Source organism: Doryrhamphus excisus, chromosome 4 (genome assembly GCF_030265055.1).
Source record: "Doryrhamphus excisus isolate RoL2022-K1 chromosome 4, RoL_Dexc_1.0, whole genome shotgun sequence".
In the NCBI taxonomy this organism is placed as follows: Eukaryota; Metazoa; Chordata; class Actinopteri; order Syngnathiformes; family Syngnathidae; genus Doryrhamphus; species Doryrhamphus excisus.
In genome coordinates, this window is record NC_080469.1 from 20,363,946 (window position 1) to 20,376,536 (window position 12,591).

Consider the following 12,591-nt stretch of genomic DNA (forward strand, 5'->3'; position numbering starts at 1 on the left):
CACGGGAAACAAAAAAAACATTTGAACATATGAACATAAATGACCATGTGGTCTTAGAGGGCTATGCTTTTCTTTCCAGTTTCTCATGCACTCCAAATTATTATGAAAGTTGAAAAATAAGTACCACTACTATTACTACATAGTTTTTAGCCATTTAATTTATTTTCATTCATTCATTCATTTTCTACCGCTTTTTCCTCACGAGGGTCGCGGGGGGTGCTGGAGCCTATCCCAGCTGTCTTGGGGCAAGAGGCGGGGTACACCCTGGACTGGTGGCCAGCCAATCACAGGGCACATATAGACAAACAACCATTCACACTCACATTCATACCTATGGACAATTTAGAGTGGCCAATTAACCTAGCATGTTTTTGGAATGTGGGAGGAAACCGGAGTACCCGGAGAAAACCCATGCATGCACGGGGAGAACATGCAAACTCCACACAGAGATGGCCGAGGGTGGAATTGAACCCTGGTCTCCTAGCTGTGAGGTCTGCGCGCTAACCACTAGACCACCGTGCCAATTTATTTTCATATTTAGGAAATAACAGCCTCTCTTCTCTCTTTGTGCTTTGGGTAGGTCAGGGGGGGTCCAAGGTGCCTTTTTTTATAAATATAAATATAATATAAATATAAATGGACGAAACAAAAAAAACAACAGCAGAAATGAAAAGATCTGTTGTAATTTTTCAACAATAAAGTCAAAATATTAAGCGAAAAAAGTTGAAAATTAACGAGTATGAAAATGTGTGAAATATTTAGAAAGGTTTTATTTTTTTAAGTTGTAATAAAATAAATTTTTGGAAAACTAATTTGGAAAATATGTTACAAGAATAAAATCAAAATAGAATGCGGATTTAAAAAAGCTGTAATTTTATAACAAGGAAGTCAAAATATTAAGAGGAAAATGTTGTATCCTTATGAGCAAAAAGTTGCAATTTTACATCATTTTTCTGAATGAACTGGGAGCCAGAAATATGTACGCGTCGTCGTCAGGAGTCGTGCCGCAGCATTTTGTACTTTCTGGTCTTTCTGGAAGACCAGAAAGCAGCACCTTAATCAAGTAATCAAGGCGAGACGTGACAAATGCATGGACTTGGGCAGGGGTCGGCAACCTTTACTATCAAAAGAGCCATATTACCCCCTCCCCTCAAAAGCTGCAAAACATAATTTAAAAACATCTTATTAATCTATCTAGATAAAAATATCTTATAAACTTTCGAATGTTTTAATCTTTTCTTAATTTTAACAAGATTTAAATCCAATAAATAGAAGCGCAGTGTTCATGTGTGATGGATGCCAACTCGTAGGGTAATGATAGCATCATTGTGGTTAAACCTGAACACCTGACGCCTGAAGAAATGTGCGGCGAATTGCGAGCCTCCAAAGATTTTGACTGACTGCCAGATTTGGCGGGAATTTTGCGGAGTCGAAGAAGTTCAGAGTAGAAAAAGCAGAGTTGATCAACTGTATAGGCTCTTGCAGAAAGTCTGATTTTTTTCTAAACTCATTACTAAGATGCGCGGCACGGTGGTCTAGTGGTTAGCGCGCAGAACTCACAGCTAGGAGACTCGGGTTCAATTCCACCCTCGGCCATCTCTGTGTGGAGTTTGCATGTTCTCCCCGTGCATGCGTGGGTTTTCTCCGGGTACTCCGGTTTCCTCCCACATTCCAAAAACATGCTAGGTTAATTGGCCACTCCAAATTGTCCATAGGTATGAATGTGAGTGTGAATGGTTGTTTGTCTATATGTGCCCTGTGATTGGCTGGCCACCAGTCCAGGGTGTATCCCGCCTCTCGCCCGGGGACAGCTGGTATAGGCTCCAGCACCCCCTGCGACCCTCGGTAGAAAATGAATGAATGAATGAATGAAAATAAATTAAATAGCACTAAATACTATATAGTAATAGTAGTGGTACTTATTTTTTCAACTTCCATAATAATTTGGAGTGCATGAGAAACTGGAAAGAAAAGCATAGCCCTCTAAGACCACATGGTCATTTATGTTCATATGTTCAAATGTTTTTTTTTTGTTTCCCATGCAGCCCGTTTCTGGTCCGTGGGCGGGGCCAACTGGGCCGCGGCCCGGTGGTTGGGGACCCCTGTTGCAAAGTGCAGCTCAGGTGAACTTTTACTGCCAGCACCTTTTACCTGTAAGTACTTGTTATGATGTTGCCCTGTGATTGGTTGGCGACCAGTCCAGGGTTTACCCCGCCTCTCGCCCGAAGACAGCTGGGATAGGCTCCAGCACCCCCCGCGACCCTCCGTGAGGAAAAAGCGGTAGAAAATGAATGAATGAATGAATTACTAAGATGCATATTTTCCACATTCAGGTGTTAAAAAAAATACTTGAGCATTGCGAAGGGAGCAACAACAAAGAGGCTGAAGAGCCACGTACTGCTCTGGAGCCGTGGGTTGCTGACCCCAGGACTAGGGTCTCTGCATGGATAGGATAGGCCGTATCTTAGCCATGTTGCAAAGATTAACAACATACTTAATGTGCTTATGAAAGAAGTGGAATCAAATATCGCATGAGGTTTTTAACTTTGGGTAACTTTTAGCAAGATTTAGGGTACTGTCCCCGAGTGGAAAAGGTTTGGACCCCCCCCCCCCACCGAAGTAAATAAAGGATGGCTAGAATTCCCAAAAGCTGGTGTGAACCGTTTTCTCCATCGTAAAGGTTCTCTCCAGGCCAGTGAGGCAGCTGATTTCAGAGCACTGCTGCAAAGGTCACAGAGGTCGTCGGAGTGTGAATGAGTGAGGGTGGCGTGCATGTGCGGGGGCGGGGGACCACCGGTCATCCGTGCCTTCAGGAACCCGGCGTTGTTTTCTGGGAAGTGTCACCTCAAACTAAGAGGGTTTCTTCTTAAGGCGTCCTCTGTCCTCCCCCTCATTAACATTGTAGATGCCTTTCTGTGCTGCATTCAGGAGTGTCTGGAAAAAACAATAAGCATTTGAATATGGGATTCAATGGCCTGTTGAGGGCACCGATGGGCATTCACAGTTTGTGACTGCAGGTTGCTTGAAATGTTGGCACAACGTTGATGTTTTTGTTTCGTCTTTCAGGTGCATTGACTTTTTTTTCCGTGTGTTCGGTGTGTCTTCAATTTTCCGTAATGTTCCTTCCTTCCTTCCTGCGTCCTTGCCTCCTTGCCTCCTTGCTCCTGGCACCGACTGAGGGTTACAGCGTTTTGCTTTTTGAAGTAGACATTTGCATAATCAGATTAGGATGTGTGATTGTCAGCGGGCTACGCCATCAGAGGGTGCTCCAGAGGAGAGAGGGTCTTGTCCGGCCCAACAATGGATGGACCCCCACCCTTTTAAAAAAAGGGAAAAAAAAACACCCTTCGAGTAGACTGCACCTGCATCCCACCCGGCTCGTTGGTCGGGCCGCGGTGGACGGCACGACACGGCACAGTCGTGCTGCTTGGAGGAGAGAGGAGGGCGTCGTGGCGTGCGAGGGGAGTGGGAGGGCAAAAGGGGGGCTGAGCTGGGATATTTAAACACGGCGAGTGTGAATTGGCTTTGAGGGGATAAAGAGCTCAGGGCCCTATCGGCTGGGACCCAAACTCCAGAAATTCTTTTTTCGCGGGCGCCTCAGTCGGAAGAGCGAGGGGGTGGGGGCGGCTGCTTGCGCCGATCTGGACTATTGTGATAACGGATTGAGACGGCGTGCGCAACGCTGATAAGGAAATGTGCTCTCAATAGACGATTACCCACACGTACTCTGGAGAGAATAGTCAATCAGACAAGTCGGTGGAGGGGAATCAGACCCAAACACGTTTATTGGCTATTTTTGCAGTTTTGGTAACGCGGATGCATGGTCTCGATAAAGTCCACTTCTTTATGACACAACAAATTCACTTTAAATAATTGAGGAGCGGTCGGTGCAATTCTCCTCCCAAACAGTATGTGTATGGATGCACAGAAAAAAACAGGTTTTGGTAGTATTTTCATTCATTCATTCATTCATTTTCGACCGCTTTTTCCTCACGAGGTTCGCAGGGGGTGCTGGAGCCTATCCCAGCTGTCTTCGGGCGAGAGGCGGGGTACACCCTGGACTGGTCGCCAGCCAATTACAGGGCAGATATAGACAAACAACCATTCACACTCACATTCATACCTATGGACAATTTGGAGTGGCCAATTAACCTAGCATGTTTTTGGAATGTGGGAGGAAACCGGAGTACCCGGAGAAAACCCATGCATGCACGGGGAGAACATGCAAACTCCACACAGATATGGCCGAGGGTGGAATTGAACCCTGGTCTCCTAGCTGTGAGGTCTGCGCGCTAACCACTAGAGCGCCGTGCCGCCCCTGGTAGTATTTTAAATCATGAAAATACTTATAGGTTATCACATGGTTTGTCTGGTATCATGCCCCCAAGTGTCAGTATCAGCCCGAGACCGAAGATCGAGGGCTCATACTGGCACGCGGGGGCATGATACCCACATTACGTTCAAGATACAACAATAACTGGCTTTCCCAATGCTAACATGTGGGTTATTAGGTCTTATTATAGCGTACAACTATCTACTATTAGGTAATACAGGTGCAAAGGTCACTATAGGGGTGTTATTACATGTCTAGAGGGCTCTCATAATGGTCATACAGGTTTTCTATGCTCCAACTGCAAACAAAGTCTATTCATAGGTTATCGGGCTGATACTGACACTTGGGGGCATGATACCTGGCCTGATACCAGACAAACCATGTGATGATCTTATTATCACATACTATTTAATCATGAGCTTATTATCACATACTATTTAATCAAAAGACCATTTTGTTTCCAGAAAAAGTTTATTACATGTATTATATCTAAACAGTGTAAACACAATAATTGCAAAAATATTTCAACAATAATATTTTATCAACAGTCTTATCTTATCAATGTCTGACAATTAAAGTTCCATTAATCAAGTTTGGGTTTTTTGGTGACTGGAGAAGCACTAGGCACTAAGCACTCGTGTGCTGTTCTCTGATTGGTTGTTTCACGGGCACGATACCAGAGCAGCGCGCTCTGAGTGGACAGCTACGGGGGCTGATACTGGACATGCTTAAACTCTATATTTTATCAGTATCACTGCCCTGGGCTTTGACACAGTATCATTTGGGCCTTTTCCCGTATCATTCATGGGCGCTTTCTAGGGTACAGGGACAATTAATACTGTAGTATGTGATAATTAAAGATATTGCAAGTAATTTAAGTCAGGCATATATCTAACATTTATAATGGCTCATTAGAAACAATGAGCCACAACAGAGGGAAGAGAGAGACACTGTATTTCTCACAGTGCAAAGCTTCTTAAAGGGCCAGACTCAACCTGTAACGACGTTAATGTACTTTAACAAAAACACAAAATGGAAGCCTGGATTGGTACATATTGTGGTAATGACGGAACCTTTGCACTAAACACAGGCTTAATTTTTTTTATGATACTGGCCCTCAGTGTTCCCACTGAAGGCCCGGGTAGCGAATGCACCACCCACCCATGTGTTATCTCACATGGCTTCTTAGCTAGCGTCACTGCATTAGTTCAGTTCGCCGTGAAAGAGCAAACACGCGGCGAGCCGCCGTCACGTTTACATGATTTGTGCGTCGTCGTCGTCGTCGTCGTTGCCGCAGCACGACAAAGAGTCAGCTGTCACTTTTCACCAGCCGCCGCCAACTCCAGCTGCCCTTTGCCGCTCCCCTTTTACACGCCATTAGCGCGGCTTTAATGGCGGACCGACACACAAACTGACTGTTTACTCTTCAGCTCAGTTTTATCGTCGGCCTTTTGGGGGGGGGGGGATGGCTCACCAACACAATGGACGACCACCCCGCAGTTTACAACCACACTTTTTTTTAAAAGATAAAATGCTGACTTTTGATTGACAGCGACAGAGAGGTACTTATTACTGTGCGCTGCTACTTATACAACCCATATCAGAACTCATTAAGTTATGAATATGGAGCTAATATTATGTCTGATCTATAATGATTTGCTCCATATCTGCTTTGGACTTTACATTCAGGAAACAACCTTCAATAAAAATACACACAAGATTAACACGTTTAACCAGTATCACATTTTATATAAATATAAATAATATATATGTTAGGGCGGGAGACCAGGGTTCAATTCCACCCTCGGGCATCTCTGTGTGGAGTTTGCATGTTCTCCCGTGCATGTGTGGGTTTTCTCCGGGTACTCCGGTTTCCTCCCACATTCCAAAAACATGCTAGGTTAATTGGCCACTCCAAATTGTCCATAGGTATGAATGTGAGTGTGAATGGTTGTTTGTCTATATGTGCCCTGTGATTGGCTGGCGACCAGTCCAGGGTGTACCCCGCCTCTCGCCCGAAGACAGCTGGGGTAGGTTCCAGCAACCCCAGCGACCCTCGTGAGGAAAAAGCGGTAGAAAATGAATGAATATGAATGTTATTTATATAGTCGTCCCTCGTTTATCACTGTTATTTCGTTCCAGACCCGGTCGCGATAAGTGAATTCAGACAATATTCATTCATTCATTCATTCATTTTCTACTGCTTTTCCTCACGAGGGTCGCGGGGTTGCTGGAGCCTATCCCAGCTGTCTTCGGGCGTGAGGCGGGGTACACCTTGGACTGTTCGCCAGCCAATCCCAGGGCACATATAGACAAACAACCATTCACACTCACATTCATACCTATGGACAATTTGGAGTCGCCAATTAACCTAGCATGTTTTTGGAATGTGGGAGGAAACCGGAGTACCCGGGGAAAACCCACGCATGCACGGGGAGAACATGCAAACTCCACACAGAGATGGCTGAGGGTGGAATTGAACCCTGGTCTCCTAGCTGTGAGGTCTGCGCGCTAACCACTCGACCACCGTGCCGCCAGACAATATTCAATATTATACCATTATTATTAATTATTACCATTATTAAAAAATAAAAAACACCTGTATAGTCACCTTTATGCTCCGATTATTCTTTGTTTATACCACATTGCATAGGCTACACTCAGCTCAGTGGTTAGCCTCCAATTTATTTAGTCTAAACTTAAGAAAGGGTTTCGGACAGAATTGGGACGAAGGACAAAATAAAAAAACAAATACCTACCACTTCCACACGGGAAGGGAGGTGAACTGTCGGCATGCCATTGGCTGACTCCATGCAGTGTTAAGGTAATGTCTCTTCGATGTAACGTTACTGACGCTTAGTGAGGCAATCAATTATCATTGTCTTCCAATGTTTCATGTTTTGGACTAATACTAGGCAATAGTCCACCATTTATTCATTGCTTTTGGAAAAATTGCTACGGAATGGGCGACCCACTTCCGGGTCCCGACCTCCCGGTTGAGAACCACTGATTCACGGTAGACATTGGATTCGTTCACAGGTCACACGTCTATTTTTGATCGTGTTCAAATTTTCGCCGCTTGTAACGATACTTAGGATGTCAACGCCAGCCAAAAATTTCATCTTTTTCTTTCCTTTTGATGTGGCATTCTCCCATGTTTAATGCTAACAGTGGATGCCTAGTGGGATATGTTGCGGTTGTCTACAACCATACAAGAGAGTCATTATTATTACCATAATAATTTCTACAGCTGTAATGTCATGCACTGTAGGAATTTGAAGTCCAATGTTTAATGTTTTTGGACTAATAGTAGGCAATAGTCCACCATTTATTCATTCTTTGTTTTTGGAAAAATCACTATACTGTGAGGGGGCGATGTTCGCAGTGTATACAGTAATAATAAATATATGTCACATAAATATAAGAAGCAACAATCACATGATCATATAAGATGATTCTCAGTTTGGTTATAAGATAGAAAAGCCCCAAAGGGTCAGCGAGCGCCGGGAGATGAAGTCATCCGGCGCCACATTTTAGCGGGTCCGCCTTGTATGACGTTTGGTCAACTGGCCAGCGTTTGACTCCAGGGGCGACCTCGGGGTCACAAGTTAAGCGCAAGCTCTCTGCGGCCTGCGGTCAGTGCTGGACAAGGGGGGTCGTGGGGTCAGAGGTCGGGCCCTGCGCCCGTCCACAGGGCTCGTGTGGACTTAAATGTCTTTTGGGATTGCTGAGCACAAATAAAGGAGTGTTTGCGGCGAGGTGGCTTTCATGTTTATTGTATCACCACAATGATAGTTTTAGTTCTACGAGAGCACGGGTGTCCAAACCTTTCCCAACGGGGGCCAATTTTGAAAAAAAGCTTAAGAAAATGCAATTTATGTATTTAAAGACAAAACTTGGTGTTTTGCTGACAAAGCGTGTTATTATTATTAACGCCTATTACTTCACATTTTGTTGTTGTTTTTTGAGAGTGTAAAAACGAGCCAATAAAAACGAGCCTAGAATGATTTTTTTTCTACTAAATGAATTGAATGAGTCGGACTATAAGGTGACTAATGCTCATTTTTTGACCCTGTGTATTGAGTTGTGGTCCAAAAGAGCAGCTCCACACAATAACCCGCACAGAAAACTTTCTAGATCTTCCAGAATCTGCACCTATTCCAGCCGTATTTCCTGCCAAAACGGTTTGTTTTTATTTATTCCGTATTGGTCACACACCCCAAAGTGCTTCCCAACTATGATCCATATAAGGAAGTCCGCCCCTCTGTGACATCACAAAGCGAGCGTTTTGAGCCATCGCAAACGTCTTTCAGGTCCCACTTCCAAATGCGCAAACCTCATAATCTGAAACTTTGGTATCATTTAACACGAAAATACAAGATTCTAGCTACTTTTATAGGTCAGAAAAGTGGAAAAAGTATAGTAGGTCCCCTTTAATGTATTCTTCCATTGCACTTTGGGTGGGGTTCCTTCAGTCATTGTCATGTCAATGTGGGTTATGGGTCTACAATGTTGTCATTTAATTTTTTTACACTTTTGTCATTTTTTAATTTGTATTAATTTCTCAGAATGTTTGTTTTTATTTTGTTGTGTTTTAAAGTGGTAAAGTGTTTTATTTTAAGGTTTTTTATTATTTTTTATTTTTACACTTATTTACAATTATTGTTGTTAATTATTAGTATTTTTAAGTCATTTTACTTTTTACACTTTTATTAACGTAATTTTTTTATTGAAATAATTGTGATTACTATTTATTTGTATTTTTTTACACTTATATATTTTTTATATACATTTTTATTAAAGTCATTTTTATTTATTTGTATATCAATGTGGGTTATGGGTTTTGGATTCTAAATGGTGAATTATAGTTTATGGTACAGCATACCAGTCCTGACTTTATTTCAGTTATTTATATTCAGAATGTTCTTACCTGCTGGAGACAGCAGTCAGGTAATAATCCACCAGTGCATAGTGCGTGATAGGACAACAAGGCCAAGTATTTAGTTTTTTTTATAAAACACGTATTTAATAAATAGTTCAAATAAATAATCATTTTCACAATCACAATAAAAATAACTTACAAACAATGCTAATTAGCACACTCGTCACAATTGAACAATCAACACATCAATCTTTGGCGAGATGAAATGCAAACTGTACAAAAAATAAAATTAGGTGACAAAAAGCATTGTCACTTTCCTTACTTAAAAAAAACGCAGTGCAGATTCTCCCCAGTCGGGAAAAAGAAAGAAAAACCCGGCCATTGACATAAAAGTGCTTTTTGAGGCGGTCCCGGTCACAGAGATTCGGCAGAGGCAATTATGTGGAAATGAAATTGCCTCACGTTGTAACAAAAACCCGACGGGCAATATTAGATCAGGGGTGCAGGAACCACTTTGATACATTTTGTACATGAAAGATGCTAAAAATCCAACTTATATGCTAAGCTAGCTGAACATCTTAGCTTTGTATTGATAGGTGGCTAAGTTGTTAGTGGAATGAATGAATGAATACGTTTAGAAGATGCTGTGAGCCAAAAATAAAACAACTGAGGGCTGCAAATGGCCCCCGGGCCGCACTTTAGGCACCCCTGACCTAATGGGTATTTTTCAAACACAAATGGCTTCCACTTGCAAATATGCAGTCCGCTTGGGTCTAAAAATCCGACCCGATCACTCAGGTGCTGCAGTTTTCCTGTCGGAAAACTGACAAAGTGGTTCTGCTTCCGGGTGTTTCGCCCTACCAGGCCTCCGAGCTGTCGCAGCTGGAGCCGGGCGAGGGCGCCTCCGTGTCGCTGGCCAGGGTCCACGGGTGGCGGGAAGGCGAGCGCAGCTGCTCCATGTTCCCCCTCAGCAGCGTGAGCAAGGCGGCGGGGGCGTGGTCCACCACGGACGGCCGCCCGCCCCCCTGGGTCTCCAGCAGCCGCACCAGGAAGTTGATGTAGCGCATGGCCAGGCGCAGGATCTCGTTCTTGCTCAGCTTCTTCTCCGGCGGGTGCGTGGGGATGAGCTTGCGCAGCTCGGCGAAGGCGGTGTTGACGTTGTGCTGGCGCCAGCGCTCGCGGGTGTTGGTGAACACCTTCCTGGTCATGATGCTCGTTGGTCAAATTTCTCTCTTCTGGACAAAAAGAATGAGATGTGACAATTAGTTGTATGATAATTGAATATAAGTAATTATGTCTCTTATTGCTGCCGGGTCTAAGAAACAATGGCAGTAACAGCCGTGGCTGTAGGAAACCTCTTGCTGTGTATTAATACAAAAGATGGCGCTATTTAAAACTATATTTTAAAAAATATATTTTAATGTTTAGATTTGTATTTTTTATTATGATTTTTTTTTACACTTTAAATTACATTTTTACACTTTTATTTAAGTCATTTTTATTTCTTATTTTTATTTTCTATTACAATGTTGTCATTTATTTTTTTTTACACTTTTGTCATATTTTAATTTGTATTAATTTCTCAGAATGTTTGTTTTTATTTTGTTGTGTTTTAAAGTGGTAAAGTGTTTTATTTTAAGGTTTATTATTTTTTTTTTATTTTTACACTTATTTACAATTATTGTTATTTATTAGTATTTTAAGTCATTTTTATTTTCTATTACAACGTTGTCATTTAATTTTTTTGCACTTTTGTCATTTTTTAATTTGTATTAATTTCTCAGAATGTGTGTTTTTATTTAGTTGTGTTTTATTTTAAGGTTTTTTATGATTTTTATTTTTACACTTATTTACAATTATTATTATTTATTAGTATTTTAAGTCATTTTTATTTTAGTTATTACACTTTTATTCATGTAATTTTAATTTTTTATTTAAATAATTTTGATTACTATTTATTTGTATTTTTTTACACTTTACAACCGGTTGAGAACCATTGATTCACGGTAGACATTGGATTCGTTCTGCTTTTTTGTGCGTTCACAGGTCACACGTCTATTTTTGATCATGTTCAAATTTTCGGCGCTTGTAACGACACTTAGGATGTCAACACCAGCCAAAAAATTCATCTTTTTCTGTCATTTTGATATAGCGTTCTCCCATGTTTAATGCTTACAGCGGATGCCCAGTGGGATACGTCGCGGTTGTCTACAACCATACATGTCTTGTTTAAGAAAGAGTCATTATTATTACCATAATAATTACTACAGCTGTAATGTCATGCACTGTTGGAATTTGAAGTTTTGTTCATTTTCCCCGCGTCCGTGCGACCTTTGATCGTTTCTAATTAACCACCAACATGCCGGACATGACAGGAAACAGGAAATGCTCCTTCACAAATCCTTACCTGTGCTTCAGTTGCAAAGTTGCAGATGTCCTCGTCCGGTCATGAGCACCTTGCAGCGGGGAAGAGCACAAGCAGAGTGGTCGCAGGACGAGCAAGCAAGTGTGAGAGAGAGACAGAAAGAGAGAGAGGGAGAGAGGGAGGGAAGGATGGAGGAATGGGTTACATGCAGAGAAGCCAGAGGGGGGAAGACTGCTGCATGATCGTGTCGTGACATTTTTATAGCAGGCTTTTGTGTGACGTGGTCCATGTCATTGTGTGTGTGTGTGTGTGTTGTCATCACGCCCCCCCCCCCCCTTCTTAACCCCACCTCACCGCCCACCCTCTCCACGCCCCCTGTTATCAAAATGAGGCAGCATCATCACGTATCGCTGTGTGAACGCTCTGAATGGAGCATTCACACCGCCGCTGCTTTTGCATATTTTTCATCCATTTATTCCGCATTTGTTACCTTTTAGCAGAAGCTAACAGTAGTGCCATTTTAACAGCATCACCATTCCTCACTTATGTGGACCAAAATATTTTACCTTTTTCTGCTCAAAGGTGTTCAAAATCATCCCACCTCATACAGACAGAGTGAAGTATTTCAATAATAGTAATAGTATTTCATTTTTGGCTTGCACCCTAATAAGCAAATAACTTGCAAAAACCTCTCTGAACCTTAAAAATAAAATTAAAAAAGTTCAAATTTAGTCATGTACACTTGGACGTGTGCTTTAAAAATAATTGTTTTTATTATGTTAGTTTTTTGTGTGTTTTTTATTCCTCGACGCATGCTGGTGTTTCTATTTTGTCATCTAAAAATATGCTGTTTGGCTTTCCCATTGAAAAGCCCAGGAAACTAAGCTAATACAACCACAGCAATTATTTGCACCTGGTTTGGGAGGGGACAGACTGAAACGTCAACAGCGACAAGTGATCTGTTTAGCTTGGCTTAAAAGGGGACGGACAGAAAACAAAAAGAAGCAATAA

At 42.2% G+C, this 12,591-nt stretch overlaps 1 protein-coding gene across 1 annotated transcript; it reads right to left on the reverse strand.

Annotated features, from left to right (window-relative positions):
- Nucleotides 1-9,355: 9,355 nt before the first annotated feature.
- tal2 (T-cell acute lymphocytic leukemia 2) lies at nt 9,356-11,790 on the reverse strand. The gene is made up of 2 exons (XM_058071044.1): nt 11,623-11,790; nt 9,356-10,450 (listed from the first exon to the last, which is right to left on the reverse strand). The coding sequence occupies exon 2, from the start codon at nt 10,421-10,423 to the stop codon at nt 10,073-10,075; it is 351 nt and encodes a 116-aa protein (XP_057927027.1). The 5' UTR covers nt 10,424-10,450; nt 11,623-11,790; the 3' UTR covers nt 9,356-10,072.
- Nucleotides 11,791-12,591: the final 801 nt, after the last annotated feature.